General features: G+C 30.9%; 1 protein-coding gene across 1 annotated transcript; it reads left to right on the top strand.

Moving 5' to 3' along the window:
• The first annotated feature begins 4937 nt into the window (after positions 1–4937).
• LOC125064155 (neurotrophin 1) lies at positions 4938–18573 on the top strand. The gene is made up of 8 exons (XM_047670994.1): positions 4938–5461; positions 13747–14145; positions 14752–14938; positions 15302–15491; positions 16170–16319; positions 16737–16907; positions 17249–17372; positions 17551–18573. Exons 1-8 carry the CDS (start codon positions 4991–4993, stop codon positions 18571–18573), a joined length of 2715 nt encoding a protein of 904 aa, XP_047526950.1. The 5' UTR covers positions 4938–4990.
• Positions 18574–18822: the final 249 nt, after the last annotated feature.

The following is an 18822-nucleotide window of genomic DNA, read 5'->3' as shown; positions in this document are numbered from 1 at the left end:
TGAGAGTTTAGTGGATGTTTTGTATTTATTTATGAAATAGAGAAGAATTATTTTGTCATATTTATAATAGGCAGTTATATCGCTGTATTTGTTAAAGATGATTCAAATGTTTATAGTTAAATTTTAAGATGCTGCTACTATTAATTCTTAGGAATAAATTGTATGTAATATTTTTTAATAAAAGTTTATATAGTTATTGATTAATAATATAATATAAATATGCTTCCTACGTATATTGCTCCGTAATGTCAGGAATGATCTAATAAATTGCACAATTTATTAAAATATTTCTGTTTTAACCTTTCCAAGTCTCCTTTAATAAATACTCCAATATATTATTTTTTCACGAATAAGATAATATATTAAACAAGCATTCCAATGTTATTTTTTTTTACTTTTTTTTATATTATTTTTTTTTTATTATTTTGTTTTAGAGTTGAGTGCAAGCCCGTCCGGGTAGGTAACTCATCATAATTATATTCTACGGCCAAACAGCAATACCTACTATTGTTGTATTCTGGTGCCAAGGGTGAATGAGCCAGTGTTCCTTACAGAGTCAATTTGAAAAAAAAAAATAACTTGAAGAAATTATGCCTTCCTATTTTAAATAAAATAAAATAAAACGGCCAAGTGCGAGTCGGACTAGCCCATGAAGGGTTCCCTAGCAGCAAGTAATAAGGGTTATGTTTATGATATTTTTTTTTATCTTTATATTTATGTTGTTTGAATAAAGGTAAATTGCGGTTTACGATTTATGACGTATTAAAAACAACTACTTACTAGATCTCGGTCAAATCAATTTTCGGAGGAAGTTTGCATGGTAATATACTTCATATATATATATTTTTAGTTTTATCAATCTCTTATTTTAGAAGTTACAGGGTGAGGAGAACACACTTTTTACGACTTTGGAAGTGAGACAATCCGCGCAAACTATTCGGCTTAGAAAAAAATGGTATTAGAAACTTTAATACCATTTTTGAAGACCTATCCGACACGTATGGCTTTGACGAAAACAAAAAAAATTTTGAGTTCAGTTCTAAGAATGGGGAACCCCGAAATTTATGTTTTCTTTTCTATTTTTGTGTGAAAATCTTAATGCGGTTCACAGAATACATCTACTTACCCAGTATAGTTCTTATAGATTCGGACAAAAGTTGCTGTGACATACAGACGGACAGACAGACATGACGAATCTATTAAGGTTCCGTTTTTTGCCATTTGGCTACGGAATCCTAAAAACTATCAAATATTCCGCAGAAGTTGACTGATTTCTTAGACAAATATTACCAATAAATTAGCGAATAATAGTACCGAGGAATGCAGTAAACAAAGACAACAACGTGACGGAACAATGATGCAAAAATAAAACAATTTTCGAACTAACCTTAAACTACATTTAGGTAAATCATTGGGTAATTTAAATACTTTTTAAAAGAGAATTTAAATCTTGAAATGTCAAAGATAATCATTTAAATTAATGTCTGATTTCGAAATATAAAGAAGCATTTATAACAAATACATGTGAATTTCGTCTCTATAACTTGACTGGCAGAGTTCAAATTACCTTATGATAGTTCGTTTAACATTATAGCAATAGCAAACCTAAGATATTAAAATTAAACGCCTGCGGTTAAAAGATATGACTTGTTACTTTCTTTGCTTTGAACCATTGTTCCCTGAATTGTTATCCGCTTACAGAGTGATTCCTTAATATTATATTGAAACAATATAATGTTTTTATCATAATATTATGTTGAATTTGGAAATGAAGGTCGGAATGTTTAGAAATACATCATGAGATAGTACAATTCTTATTAGACCCATAATGTCCTTAACTTATTTTTAGAAATATATTACAAGCCTAAGGGTGCAAACATAATACTAGTTCATTAGTTAGTTAATAGTTCAGGGGATATTCTACTAATTCATAAAGGTTAATCAATGTTACGTTCCCGTTTCTATTCCGGTTCCCGAATTCGACTGTTCATAAAAGGTAACACATATAACAAGCTATATCTTGTTTATTTTTTACTGACGTATAACTTACAAGTTAAAAGCTAAATTTTACCAATATTACAAGCTAGTTTGTAGAATTTATAAATGTTTATATTTTTAAAGTTGAGTTTTATATATATGCTACTGACATAGCGTTTAGTAATATTTACATCATTTTTGAATGTATTTATATTTTAGGGATTTATATTCGTTTTAAGCATCATGTATACAATCAAATTACAAACACAGATAATGCGGTCGGGTCAATCTGCGGTTAAAAGGAAAGTGCGAAGTGGCGTAACCGCTTATAAGCTATTGTGTGCTGAAATGAAAATCAATTGTTAGGTTCTATTTAGTTTATGTTTGTACGTTACATGTAAGTTATATTTTCTTCTCATAAGATTACTTAAATAATACTAGCGATCTAACCCGCCTTCGTGCCGTTCTTCTTGAATGTAATTTTTAGTAAAAAAATATTAAAATCTCGTTTTTTACTAAATAGTCATGCGTTGTATGGTTACAGAATACATATTGTATTTGATAACCGTACAACCCTTAAAACTTTTTAAATAATCATATATAATCTTAAATACTTATATCATACTTGACTATGATGATATTACGGGATAAAGGTAATTGTGGGGTACTTTAAACTTGAAAAAATAACTAAAAATTTTATTAAAATCCACGCGATGTTACCTACATTATGTCTACATTCATCATCATCTTAATTAACCTAGGTGATAATCCTATCTTCTCGCAAGGGATCCAAAGCTTCCTACTCTCCGTTTTATCTAGACAGGTCCTGTCAGATTCTTTAAGTTATTGGACTAACTGGCTAAAGGGCTTCCTATGCGGCGTTTGCTGAGCCGCGATCTCCTCTCTTGGACTCGACAGTGACATGCTAATCATGCAAGCTATATTCATATATTCCAATTATTCTTATGATAATGTTATTTTAATCTGCTTCATAGATTAATTATTTAAGCCGTTAGCGATTACAATTTGTTGTTTTTCGTACTGAGACAAGCACGGTCCAGCTGTTAGTAGCGTCAACCATCTTGCGTCTATTGACAACAGACTATACAAATGAATTTTTGATCGTGATTTGTTACTATTTTTTTAAGAGTTTCATGATTGTAATTATTTTAGTGATTAGTTTTTTAATATATTGAAAGAGGTAATAATAAGTTAAAGAAGGTAATTAGCAAAACTTCTTTGATGTCGCTTCTTCGCTCGATGACTGTCATTTTCTATTCATTTAGACAAAGTTTCATTCCATTATGATAGAATTAAAAAAATATCTTGTTAGGTTATGTGCTGCTGTAACTATATGGCAGTCAAGGTATTATTATTAAACGTATTTTTATTACAAACTATGGATGGTTTGTTTAATCAGAAGTAAGCATGTAGTAGTAGGGTACACATCGGTAATACAAGGTTTGGTTTTTTCTTATATAGTTTGTATATTGATACATAGTATATAAGAAAAACCAAAGATACCAAACTTATCAGAATCATCGGGCGTTATTTAATTTGACAACCTTGTATGTAATATTATAAATTTTACAGTTCCTAATAAAAAAATATTAATATTTTTACTTTAACATCAGGAAATATTTGTTTTAGGATTTTTTATTTCGTATGTATGGTATTCTGTATGTCAAATAACTTATACCATTAAATGTTTCATTACATACCCACTCTTAATACAAGTTTATATTATCGTCTTAGGTTTATATACATATTATATATTTATGTTATAGGTAGGCGGACGGGTAAATGGGGTACCTGATGGTTTGTGGTCACCACCGCCCATATACTGGCGCATACATAGCCAATAGACTACAAACCTTGTGAATGTGTTATGACCCTTGTCTGTAGTCACATTGGCTAATTCACTATTCTAAACAGACCACAACAATACGAAGTATTGCTGCTTGGTAGAATATATTATGATGAGTGGGTTGTATTCCGGCTCGAAGGGTGAGTGAGTCAGTTGGTGTGGCCAAGAAAGTTGGTGGCATATTGCCGATAATGCCGTAAGGAATGGTTAATATTTCTTAGAGTGTCATTGTCTAAGGGCGGTGATGACCACTTATTATCAGGAGGCCCATCAGATGACCCGACCGCCTACCTACATCATAAAAAAAATATATATGTATGAGGTACTAATATCGGTATTCTAAAATATTTGTATATTTTTGTCTAACTAATGAGGTCTATCATTTTTTTTCTTCTTCTACTTGACCTTATGTTATTTATACAAAGTTAATATTTTTAATGAGTAATATTGTAAATGTATAATAAAATAATAATCTTGGGTACTAAATTTTATGTTGTTTTAATTTTTCTAAGTTTTATAACAAGGAAATAAAAATGCTTTAATCATGTACAATTGACATATTAAATATATGCATATACTCCACTAAATTCCATTGTACTCATAATGGACACTCTAAAAACATATCCATTTATAAATGACAAAGCTAATAATAGTTTCGATATTATCGACCCATAGAAGGCTTTCATAACTGACGTAACTGTGTGAAAGCATCTCTTTAAAAACGATACATAATACTTTGAACCAAACAAAACTGATTTCTATACTGTAAGATATATGATATATTATCGGATGTATTCCATTTCAACCTGGTCGTATTGTTTTGGATTGGTCGTCTTCGAATTGTTTAGACAATTATTTTGTCGAAGTACGTTTTAAGGGTGATTTTGCACTTTTTGATAGGTCGCATTTTGACCCTAGGATGGGAGAAAGTTGTGAGTTCCGGTATTATCTGACACCTGTAAATACGTGAGAGTTGTATGCGTGTGGTTACCGCGCACGCGCTCATTCGTCTTCGAGGCAGAAAGCTGCGCGCGCGCATCTCTGCCTAAGCAAAAAAAAAGACTGACATGTGAATTGGCAGTGTGCTGTGTTTAGTGTTTTTATGTAATAATGTCATATTGCAGTTAGAGTTTGATATTGAACACGATGGCGAATCTAATACTTTATTTATTGATAACGCTCTTGGCTATCGCAAACGCCGACGATTTAAAAGATTTTGAGTTTTCTGAACCAAATGAACTATTAATAGCACAGGAATCTAGGCATTACGAGACGGTCGTTAAACCTCCTATCAGGATCTTTAAGCCCAATGGCGTCACAAATTCGCATAGACCACAGTACAATTTAGATTCTTTGGAAGCAGACAGTTCACAATTTAATGACGATGTGACAACAAAGAAGGCTTTAGTAAAGAATTATAAAAGTAAGAAGAACAAGGATGGAATGATAAGGGATGCGGTGTTGAGAGCATTGGAGAGGAAAGACCATGTTGGGAAGTTCGCGCAGATCCTACCAATCATCAGGGCGATGTCTGGAAACCAGAGGGTGGCACTCGCGTCACTGGTCGCGAGTCAAGTTACTACACCTCCTGGAAGGCAGCCCCTCAGTTTGTCTCAGGTAATCTATACACTTATTCCTTATTTTAAATCTTCCCAGAAAGTTTTAGTCAATATAAATCTTAGTATTAATTCATGTCAGTTGCTTAAATAATAAAGAAGAAGAGACAATTATGAGTGCCAAGTCCATCTGTTAACCGATGTTGGGTTAAAAGTTGTATTAAACAAAACATTATCTAAGAATAGAAAAACATATTTGAATTTTTTTATATTTTATATATATTATATACATATTTATTTTATATATATAAACAACTTTTAAACTATTACATCTAATGTAATTTATATCAGTACCTGCATTGCAAAATGCATGCTCATGATTTATTCTAAAAGCGAGAGCAGATAAGGACGTAATAAAATGTTACTAATTTCTAATTTAATAGATTAAACATTTAGTCTAATCTGCCTTCGCTTTTTTATTTTTTTACTTTTTTTTTTGTTATATTTATGTCAATGATCTGATGTTATCTGAAAAGTTGAGGTTTGTTTTTTTATTTATATATCATTTTATTACCAGTCAGCATCACTATGTGTTTAGGGTATATATTATAAATCTGATACTCATATGCAATATTAAATTTACAAGATAATTCTTTGTTTGAACGTAGTCATTTATTAAATAGCTCATACTGGTGTAAATGAATTTCGGCCACGATAAATATTGTCAAAAACCAGCCAACTCTGTATATTATAGCACTACAATAACAAACCAACAAGTCCAGGTTAATATCAATTCTTCTCTACTAAGAATTTATTAAAAAAAAATCCAATTCCTTCTGAAAACAAATAAAATTAAAACGAATGTTTATTGTATATTTATTTTAAATGAGATGTTTCTCATTTAAAATAAATTTACAATAAACATTTTGATTTTGATGCGGCAAATTGAAGAATAAGCTTTTTTGATGATTCATTGTAAAGATTTTCTTCAAACTAAACAAAGGAATATGTTTTCAACATAACTAGAATACTATTACGAATAATCAACATCCTTATTTTTTTAAAGAAATGATACGGACATACCCACATACGCAAAGGCATGGTAAGACGCCAATAAATTAAAGACAAACAGGAGCTTATAAATAAAGCAACTTATTGTGCTAGACTCTAGTCCAAACCAGATACCTAAATATTAATCAGCTTATTTTTAAATATAGAAATAAGACGCTCCTTCAATGTGTCCGTCTAGAGCGAGAGAGGAGCAAACTTATTAAATAATAATATCACTAAAAACAACATCAAAATCATATTTCCAACGTTTATATACAATTTAAGACGTCCATAATATACGTCCCATTAAATTGAAAGATTTAATTTACCAATTAAAGAGTTTTATACGAAAAAGCTGCCTTTTTTATTACTCGTGTTCTTAAGTTCGCATAATAAATTTTATAACTTCTAATAAAACGAACCATATAGGTTTACATTTATGTAATTTAACAACATTAAAATAATAAAAATATGATTGCTTTCACTAGCTATCTGTTTCAAGTGGAAAGCATGCTTATATAATCACATATAAATTGTCATCAATGGGCGTATCGAGACACTGTTTATTACAGTTAAAGTATTACCAATTACTGATTTTTTTTATTATTATTTTTTAATTGGTCCTAGATTCCATTTCATTGAAATATTGTATATAATATTAATCAATTTTAAAAGTTTATCTTATACAATGATAATTATAATAGCAATTTCAGAGAATTATTGATATAGGGTAATCCTTGTCCTTGCAGTGGCTCCCATTATAACCCAATATGGATTAAGTCAGGATCAAAGTACGATTACACCGCTAGGCTGGTTTAGCCATACAATCGCCGTATCATGATTTCTGATACGTTACGTTTGTTTATTATACTATATACGTCGAAATACTTTTTGTTAAATTGTGCGTTTATATTGTCTTACTATTAGAGATATTCAACATGTACTGATTAGCACATTATATTATGAATAAAAAGGTAGCCGAAGACGTCCTTCTTAGAACATAAATTTAGGGAATATAACACCGTAGAGATACGTCAAAGTTTGGACTTAAGGTCGAAAGAAATTTGCATTTGTACAAATGGAATCGCGAAGTTATTTTTCGCGATGTTTCTTGTTCTCGTGCTATTGTATAAGTAAATAATATTTTATCGGCTTCGTCATTTGCGCAATACGCAGAATATTAGTCTGTAGGATAAAATACCAGGTCAAATAAAATTATTGGATTTTTTGTTACTGATTCGATCGACAAATTCTCAGTTGCATATAATAATTGCAGGGAACTTAAGAAATGAGAACCGTAGAAGAACATAAAGCTGGTCTTACATCTGGTAATTTTTGTGCCATGTTAGATTACCGTCCCGTTCGATTATGAGAGTGAGTTACGCAAATGTGGTAAAATTGTTTCAGATGAACATTATTTTCCTTACAACTGTTCGACCAATTTTAAAAGACAAATATTTTTTTCCAGTGTTATCTAGCAGCCCTAACGTAAAGTAATCCGAGAAGTATTTATCCATTATTTACATAATGCTAATGTCCACGCATGATGGATTAGCATGAGGTGGCTGATACACTTGTTTACGTATATAATCATTTCTATATCATAAATAATGTTAGGGTATTGTTAAATACATACAGTTATTCATAATATTGCATTTAGTTATACTTGGAAATTATCTGCGATGTTCTTCGACTGATGGTAATGTGCAAAGGAAATGTTCGCATATATTGGCATTTTTCTAATAAAAGCGATCTTAATTGCAAAACTGTTCGGTAGCTTAGTATAAAGCTGTTTTTTTGGATTCAATAATTGTGGCAATACTTTTAAATTAAGATTACGTATGTATAGAAAGAATATCAAAACAGGAAAATTTTGTATTTATTTAAAATGTTGGTTGTTATATTCTTTATTTGTCCTGAATGAAACACCTATCTTTAAACTTTGTAAAGTTACTGTCGATACTTGTATGCAGGATAGTACCATCAACGTACAATGTCGTAATTCGTATCTTTTCGGTAATCATATACAAAATTATAAATAAATAAGTTATTTAAAAGTATACAGAACATTACTGAGTTATTTATTGATTGTAAATTAATTATCATAAATAAATACCTTCTCTATTTCAGTAACTTCACAAATTGTGTTACGTTTTTGGAGGTTTCTTTTACGAGTAGGATTAGCCATGTTTGTAAATAATCCGGATCCACACACACACACATACTCACATAAAAGATGTCATATTGTGATTATCTTAAATATAATAATAGTTATACTAACTATATATAACACCAATTTATATAATAGTTATAGTAAGCAATGTTCCGTAATTGAATTAATTAACATGAGTTAAATCCGTTCCTAACAGTAAATATTATTAACAGCTTAAATATTTTTATAATTTAGAACGGCTCTCTCTTATTATATAATGCTATGTACACACGTGTGAAATATATCTTATCATGATTAATGTATATATATTTATGAAGATAGTTTCGTTCTTTTAATTAAAATAGTTACTATGACTACAACTATTAATTTTTCATTCTTAGAATTTTTTGTAGAGAATTTCCTTTTAAATTTCTTATGCGGATTTGTTGTAGTTTTCCCAGAGCTCGTTAGAAAAGCGAACGTAATTACATTGAGTTGACAATAAGGTATTCTTATGCGAAAGCCTCATACTAATCAAATCTAGTCTACTAGTCTGAATCCGAAACAAAATATTCGATCTCTTTATTTAAAATAGTTATATTTATGTTGTACTACAGTACTTCCTTTTTCTTTCGGGATAAACTTTCTAGTTTATCCCGAAAGTCCAGGGCTAAATTTAGTCCTGGGCGATTGATTTTAATTGACGGATTCAGAATGTGTTTAGTTTTTAAACCTTAACGTCCAATTGCTATTCCCTGGCTTAGACAATAATTAATTCATTCAAAAATAATAATTAACAATAAGCTGATAGCAGATGCAATTTTAATAATCATTTATTATGTAACATAAATATTTTAAAACTGTTAAAATCGTTGTATAAAATGATAAACACACTTTAGCACCATCATTTATTATGTTTATTTTAAATGTTCATTTACACGAAATGTTAATAGTTTTATTTATCTCTTTGTTCATAAAACACTTTCCTACAGATCGTCATTTAAATAAATATTTTTTATAAAATGTTGAGTACGATAATTGTATTTTATATAAGCTTATAAAATGAAAAGTAAAAATGTAGTCAAGTATTACTTTTACAACAGTGACAAAGGTTTTCATTTGTTACACGGCAGGCCAACAAAAAATTAACACTTCTATTTTACAACATTTATAACAGCGAAATCTATTCCCACAAGTGTTAAACTTTTTACTCTCAACGTTTAAACATGTTGCAATCTCTGTGTGAATTGGAAACGCGAATCTCGATCGATAAATTTTCTTTTAATTTGATGTATATATATAATATATAATAAAGATTGTTCGTTTTCCTTAACCAACGAATTTTAAACTAGAATAAAACAAGCAGTGTATATCAAATTTAAACTTAGTTACTATTGAGATTAAGTAGTTTTATTGTTTATTCATTTTTAATAGTATCTGAAATATAATTTTAATTTAGCTTAATATTTTCGATTATAATTTAATAAGTATTTGAAATAATTGCATTATAATTACCGAAGATATTTTCTTAGTGTTTCACTCTAAATGAAAAACAGAACTATTGCACAAATACTGGTGCAATGTAATATTAATTTTGAAATTTGTCTTAAATTTCTGTTAATAATTCAATCGATCGATATTTACTAAAAATCTCCACAATTTCAATAAATCGTTTCAACATAAACGCATTGTTCAACGAAGTGTATCGAATTATCTTCCATCCGCGAGTTTCATTCGAGATCCGGAACGGGGTCGTTTTTTTGTCCTGCGATGTAAATTCTCACATGTATTGTACAGCGGCAATTAGACCGAGTAGATTGTTTATTACGCGACTCCGGCGCAATTGAGAAGTTATGCATTTATTTGTGCATGTTTTCCCTCAGTGGACAAATTTTGACTATAAAAATTATTAAAAATTGAGGAAAAGATATATTTAAAGATTTAAATTATAGCATTAACTCGTCCATAGCAACTAAACAAAAAAAATACAAAGATAAAAAGTTACTGAACTGTTTTGCAATTTTTTATGAATTGTTATTTCACTTTTAAAAAAGTTATACATGGAAGAGACGCGGCATCTAGATAGGAATTACCCCAGCCCCAGGCACTCATTTGCTTTGGTTCTATTGGTTCCAAGGAGTGTACCAGTGTAACTTCAGCCACATGGGACATAACATCTTAGCTCCGAAGGTTATTGACGGACTGGTGATATAAGGAATGTCTATGCCAGTCCGCCTAATTTCATTATAAAAGAAAAATATATTATTCATGAACGGTAGTCGAACTCACTACTGTTAGTTTTATAAAGTGCATAAAACATTTTTTAATCAGACAGAATTCTTAAAGAGAAGTCTTATTTCAGAAATGCAATCTAGGTTAGGCACTATTGTAAAACCTTTTAAAAGTATTTGTCAGTTTTTTATCACTATTATGAAATTTGCAATAATGTTTTTATTTTTTCGGTATATTTTCATAATAAGTTTTTTTAAAAAATATATTTAGAAATTAAATCAAATTACTGCCATGATGAAAAAAAGATATAGTCTCTAAATGTCACACTACTTGGCTTGTTTTTTTTTTTTCTACTTTTATCTTTTACTTCGATTGGAATAGGATATAAATTTAGTGGTGGCCGGGCTTGTATCTATACTGAGCCATCTTAGCTTACTGCTTTGTAAAATTGATAATAAAAATTCTTACACCGAAGTGTCACGTTCGACACAGATGAGCGGCGTCCAACAATTTTCTTCCCATAAATATTCAACCATATACTTACACGACAATTAAGATGATCAGTCAGTGCAGCGAAGGAAGATTGAGTTCCGCTGTATTTCATAACGTAATAGAAATGTCCGACTGTCTCATTGGTCTAGTGGCTAGCATATAAGGCTGCAGTTCCGGAGGTTCTTGGTCAATATCAGGGTTAGTAAAAAAATTCTGCCAGTTCAGTGTTAGCTATCCCGTGACTCAACAAGTACGTAGTACCTGAGCCCGAACTCAGATCGATGATAAATCGTCGAAGTCAAGCGAAGCGGTAATATATTAAAGGACTTGCTCCAAAATTGCCTAGTAATAACAATAAATAAAAAAAAAAAACATTGTTCCAGAATTTTAATAAATTTAAATAATAATAATTATTGCATCTTTCGTAACTCAGCAGAACCTCCCAGTTAATATCGCATTGCCAATAGTAATGGTATTGATTTATAATTGCCTTTTCTGACATTTTGTATGAATTAGGGCAGTTCGATTCGAATTACGAATTGTATTTATAATATTTAGTAAATCGATTTATTCGAATCGTTTTAGATTCGTTTGAATTATAACTCTATTATATCCGAAGTAATTAAATACGACACACAAAATCAATCATTGTAAAATATAATTAATCTAGGTGTTTATTTAGATATTCGCTCGTATAATATGCATAGTTGTTGATCACACAAAACTCATTTTAACCTCGTTACACTATATAATTATAAATTATGACTGTTACATTTGACCATGCTATTTTATTCTTGTTTGTGGTAGGTAGAATTCAATAACACACTATGTAAACAGAGAAATAAAAGACGTAAAATGGCGGCAAACTAAACATAAGTAGATACACACACTTAAAAATAGTGGTGCTGTGTGATTATTAAAAAAAAATTCTGTAGTGTAAATCGGAACACTGAAATTGCGGTGCAAGTTAAGACAGATGCTTTTTAAAGTAGGCAATTGCATATAAAAAAATCGATTATGTCCTTTAACCCTTCAAAGTCAAGTTAGAAATAAAATAACCGTCTAATTGCGAGTCGGACTCGCGGAAACAAGGGTTCCGTATCATTATCTATAAAAGCGGCAAAAAATAATGTCGGTTGTGTTGTATTGAACCTCACTTAAATATTTATATAATTCTATTTTTAGTATTTGTTCTTAGCGACAACAGTTATAAAAAAAATATAAATATCTGTAAAAAATGAAGTTTCTTACGCAGTGTATGAGATACAGTCTGGTGATAGACGGGCAGAAGGAAGGACGGACGGACGGACGGACAGCGGAGTCTTAGTAATTTAGGATTCCGTTTTTACCCTTTAGGTACCCTAAAAATGCCAGAAGCTCTTATTTTTTATATGAATTTTCGTCTTCAAGGAAAATTTTAAGATTTTGTAATTATGCGTGCTAAAATTTACATCTGTTGGTTAAAATTTCAGAAGGGACATAATCTTAGTTCTTAAGGTTGGTGGCGGATTGGCGTTGTGAGAAATGATAAAAATTTATATATTGTCTAAGGGCGTTGAAGAAAACTAACTAACTAGGTATGTAACTAGCTAGGTAACGACCTAAATGTACAAAAATAGTATAAAATTAGTAACAAAAAATAAAACAAATAAATCTGACTGAATCTGAATTACAGTTTCGTTGAACAGTAATTCGATTTTCAAATGAATGTAACTGTAAGAATAATGTATTTTTATTTTTCAACGTAACAAAAGTGTTGAATACTATGTTATAATTATGTTGATAAGACCTTAATACTTTATTGTTATCAAACAGAGCCGAATTATGCGCCGGCGGGAATCGATCTCACGGTCTTAAAACTAACTGACCTCTCACGCTTAACCATTGTAGTATTTTATAATATAAAACAATATACTTCAGAACTTGAACTAGAATCTTGGAAATAAATGACCTTACCAAACTAGTGGTGTAGGCCACTTGAGATTAATCGTACTATAAGAGTGCTTAATTACACAAATATAAAGATTATTATTCTAAAAAAAATTAATCAAATCTACATTGTACTGTAGATAATGAGCTCACGAAAGTTGTCTCACAATTTAAAGTAAATTTTCGCATGACGATTGAATTAGACAATTAGATTGAACAAGACATGAGTCGAATTGTTTTGGTTTTTTTTTTTATTATACCAAGTATGTGTGTTCACTTCTTTTAGCTTGAGTGTGTGTTTTGTTAATTTTGTTATCTTTATATATTTTTTCTTTCGTATTATTTGAATTGTTTAACATAAGTTTGACTAGAAGAGCCTTGCCTATGCCTTTTGTAATTATGTCTTCCTTTGCGTAATTTGTGTGAATAAATAAACAATTATTTAATAACAAATATTTTATGTTTGTTAATAATATTTAATTTAATTCCAGGTGAGATCAATGTTCAATAACAACACCACTTCAGATTTGATGTTACCAATCCTATTGGACACGGCTAATTTGATTCGTCGTTCGATGAGACCGGGTAAAGAACCGCGCGAAGTAAAAACTCCACAATCACTATTCCAAAGAAGATCATTTAATGAAGACACATCACTGAATGGTGATTTATTCGATAGTGGACAAGAAAACGAATCAAGTACAACCACACAATCCATTATACAAAAATATCGTAACTTCAGAATCACTTCAAGATCACAAAGAGTACCGTTTAAAATAAATACAACAAACCCAATCAAAGAACATTCACGAGATAATAAAATTACAAATAACACGCAAAACGATAAACTTAAAGACACTACACTCGATGATTATGGTAACGATGAGAATGTAAGTATGACAAGCGAATATTAATAAATATAATTTAATATTAGGATTGAAAAGTATCTTAAATCTAATTTGGCCCGTCAGAAATTAGTTACGAGTCGCTGCACATATATATTTTTAAGTTTTTGGGAACAAAACCGGTAAGTGTAATACAATAATTTGATCTCAAAAACCCAACTTGATGCCGACTAAACAATTTTAGGATTGTACAAAATTCGAAATTCTCAGTACTATAATAATAAGTCAATGTTTGAACTTTCGATATCGCATGCTACGAGACTGCTAAATTAAGAGCCAACTTTTACCATTGCAAAATACACATTATAACTACCTAAATTGTTAATTTGTTGAACATATACCTACTAAATTATTTTGTTAATTATTGTAAATTCACTTCACATTATCAATTTAATTCATATTCGATCAAATAATTCATTTTATTTTACTTTTGTGTTAGTGTAGTTCGATTGGATGAAGCGTCACTAGATATCCCAATTGGGTAGTTAGTTGCCAGAATTTTGTAAAATGTAATTAATGGTGTAATCTTTTAAATGGTTTTTAAATTTAATTTGTAAAATTTATTGTATGTTGTGAAAACAATTTTTCCAGAGTAATCTAACAAGAGCACAATATTTGACAACAGAAGCGACTATTAAATCAAGATTTGACGATATTGATCGTGTACTCGATAACAGCACTATGGACCTTTCAGCAGATTCGACGAATATGACTCTTATTCAAGACCTACCTGTGCCCGAGAAGCTTCGTTCGTTAAATAGATATATGGACAGGAAAGGTACGTTAAATTATTTGTTCTTCATCTGATCTACACGATTTTACAAAATATTCAACAAGTAAAAACTTAAACTGAAAGTCATCAATAAAATACAACGCTGACAAGTATAACTTTTTTTTTAATTTCATTGAGAGAAGCTGGCTGGCAAATAGGCCACATGATGGTAAATGGTCACCTCAATGGTCAATCAAATACACCGTTATTCTAAGAAATATTAATCATTTCTCATATAACCAATGCATCAGCAATCTTGGGAACTATGATGTTATGCCCTTGTGTCCGATTTTAACCATTATTAACCACCAAGTGGTTAATAATGGTTAAAATAATAAATAATGGTAATAATTATTAATTATTTTGCAGGTAACATAGTACGTCGTGGCATGTATCCAAAGCCGTCGCCTGCATCACGTCGGACAACTGCTGAACCGACGCTTGGCCCACTCATTCGTCGCAGACCGATGCCAGCTAGAAAACTACCTGTAGTCAGCGATCAGTCGAAATGCGAGCTATTCACTAACACCTTGTGCTTACATTCCGATGATTATCCGACGTGAGTAATACATATAATATAAAACCTATTTAACTTATGGCCGTGAGACTTGAAACTTTGAATTTGATCTGACTATTATTTATTTTTAATATTTTCGTATGTAGGCTAGATACAGCAATAAAATTATACAAATTATTTGCAAAAACAATAAAACAGAGGTCAGCGACTTAAGAAGTGGATCACAAACGAAGGCAAAAGTAAATAAAAAACAAAAAACTTTACTGTGTCGGAGCGGCGGCGCACAAAAGCGAAAGTGATATGTCAGTGGTCAGTTTGAAAAGTAAAACCTGATTTGGAATGTAGGGAATTTTACAAGTAACGGTTTTTGTGGTTGAGTTTTTATGGACAAGTTTTGTATGTAATAAAATCGATCAATTGCTAGGCGAAACCGCGTAAAAAGGTTATTGTACAATTGCGATAGATACAAATCGTATTTTCTACAGAAATATAATAAAAGTGACAGTCCATTAACAGCTGGGCTGATGCCGCCTGTCTGAAGTCCTGTCCTGTTTAAGAAAACCGAATTATTTTCACCTGCGACACGCAGCTTACCTCACGATATTTTCCTTCAGCATTAGTTGAATTTTAAACTAATGGACTATTTCAGCTGAATTATTTGAGCTCGTAAGATTTAGAATAAAACTTAGATTTTAATTTAGATAATTTGTTATTTTATAGAGAAGCAATAGTGCAGTCAATTCGCCGAAACAAAGCAGCGGCTGGGGCCTTGCTTGCTGATTATAAGGATCCTGGTGAAGGCGCTGTGGATGGGATCACAGCTGCTCAGGAAGCGAAGTATACCGCTGACCATTACCTGGTGTCGAACAGGTAAATGATTTTTCAATTATTTGACGAAGTCAGATTGTTAGATGAACAACAACAAACTCGATAACTGTTCTCACCTTTATGCATTGTCCTCCCAGTAAGACCAGTAAACTATTTACATTATATTTCGACAAGGATGTGTTGACTAAAATTAAAAGCGTCTTAAAATGTAAAATTTACATGGTAGGACTTTGTGTAGGTGTGCTTTGGTATCATCCACAAACCAGAAATTGTACCGCCTAAAATCATTCATATTAATTTACACCCAAAATCGAGCTTATTTTAAGAGATAACAATAGAAAATAATAAAAGTTATAATCGCGGTGTTCGCTGTACAGTATTAGTACATTTCAGTCAAAGTAGTTCAATAGAATAAATGATTATGATTGTGATTGTCTGACTTTTTTATCTTACCACTAGACGAGGAGATACAGCCAACCGTGACTTCGCCGGAGCTGGAGAGGCTGGATTTATGTGTCCAAGCACAGTGAAGTACGCGAGACCACAGCGAGCTAGAGCAACGTCGGGACAATGGAAATACATCGTAAATACTGGGGAACACACGCAGACGTTGCGATTAGAGAAATGTTTGTAAGTAGGCTTAATATAATAGTTTAAGGTGTCAAAAATTTGGTTGACTATATGAATAAACATATAGGTAAATTATAATTTTCTTATCGATTTATGATTTTGTATGTACTTACGTCAAATTTAGTAGAGTTTGAGTAGTACCTTTTTTACTTTAGTTGTTTCATGATTTTATTACTAGAAGGTTTGATTATGTTCTTGATACTCTACAAGATTCAGTTATAAAAATATCTTGATTAATAAATTGAATGATAAAACGATATTCTATTTTAGGACAATATTGTATGACCCTTCGTGTAATTTTGCGAATTCTTTTGTTTATGAATCTGTACATTTTCTTTCAGAAAACCAAAGGAATCGTGCACCTATTTGACTGATAATTTTAAATCGAAGTGCGTCCAAGTTTATAATTACCATAGACTACTGACTTGGGATCAACAAAATGGGCTACATATGGATATATTCAAAGTAAGTTTAAAAAAAAATTCTAAACATTTACTAGAGATAATTTTATATCTGATAAAACGCATATCAAATTCTTATGATAATTTTTTTTGTTTATTAATTTTTAGTATTCGATTCTAAGAGTAATCTAGATATTATAATTGTTATTTAATATTTATTTTATATTACGATTTAACCATAGGTGCCAACTTGCTGTTCCTGTCACATCGAAGGCTACAGTGTATCTTTTCCACCGGTTGGTCACAGAGTTCATGAAACGTCGTCTGAACATTTCCCAGGAGAAGATTTGTCGTCGGAACGTGAAAATCAGGCCTTTGAAACTATACAATCCAGTGTACAACGACCAAGCGTATCTAAAACACCCCCATTTAGTTTTAATAAGCCATTAGAAACATTCCCACCATTCGTCGATAATCATAATTCAATACCAGGATCAAGTCACAATAAAGCTAAACTAAGTGATGACGATGAATTTAATAACATACCGTCAAATACTATGGACTCCTATGGAAATACATATTTTCCGGATTCATTTAATCAGGCGAGTTCTGTAAGAAACAGTAAAAGGCCTGTTCCTCGTAATCCTGGTGGAATACTTGGATTAGATTCGGTTACATTACCTAGTTATTTAGAACCACCTACACCATCTGCATCATCATCATCATTTTCATTTTCGAAAGATAATATAAACAAGTATAAAATAATTGACAGTCAATTCAAAAGAGGTCCTGTCAGACCAAGTCGACGACCGATTAGAAAAAAGATATCTAGTGGTCCGGAAGACTTAATGTCGTCAGGAACATCAGCTATAGGTGCATATGTTAGTGACAATTTGGAAACCGCGGAAGAGTTTAATGAGGATTCAGATGATTCTGAAATAGAAAATGTTAGTTCTAGTTTCAACCCTAGAGCTACTATAGCTCCAAAACTTTATGCTGTCACAACTGATAGAAACTTTAGTACATTTAGTTCTGATCAAATTAAAATGATTAATGATGAAACAACGAATGCTAAGAAAGTTAATTACAACTATCATCCTATTATTGATTTCTTTGGCAAAGGTGATAAAGAAGACGATCCAATCGATAGAGAAGACAATGTTGAAACATATGAAGTATCCCCAGAATCGGAATGGAAACCCATAAGCCGTCCAACCTCAGATGTTAAATCTACAAACAAAATAGAGCGAAAAAAGCACAAGTAGCAGACTTTAAATAATATAGTATAAAGTTTATTTTATTTAGGTTAGTTATAAATATAAGTTAAAATTACAATACATTTATTGTCTTTGTGAAGAACGATTAATGTTATTATTTAACTAGCTTTAAGTGCATATGGCAATATAGTTTGTAAACAAAAACGAAGCCAAATTTAATTTGCAATGTAAATTATTTAAGTTATTGCTTTTATTTATATTAAGTTATTTTATACATATTTATTGCAATTTTAAAAA

The sequence above is a fragment of the Vanessa atalanta genome, chromosome 5, assembly GCF_905147765.1.
Source record: "Vanessa atalanta chromosome 5, ilVanAtal1.2, whole genome shotgun sequence".
In the NCBI taxonomy this organism is placed as follows: domain Eukaryota; kingdom Metazoa; phylum Arthropoda; class Insecta; order Lepidoptera; family Nymphalidae; genus Vanessa; species Vanessa atalanta.
The sequence above is the reverse complement of the archived record's forward strand: the minus strand, read 5'-3'. Positions and strand labels throughout refer to the sequence as shown.

Excerpts from the sequence above, each read along its gene's own strand:
- LOC125064155 (XM_047670994.1), top strand. The coding sequence starts at position 4,991 with ATGGCGAATCTAATACTTTATTTATTGATAACGCTCTTGGCTATCGCA. Across the intron at positions 5,462-13,746 it reads AGCCCCTCAGTTTGTCTCAG|GTGAGATCAATGTTCAATAA; the intron begins GTAATCTATACA and ends ATTTAATTCCAG. Across the intron at positions 17,373-17,550 it reads TACATATGGATATATTCAAA|GTGCCAACTTGCTGTTCCTG; the intron begins GTAAGTTTAAAA and ends ATTTAACCATAG.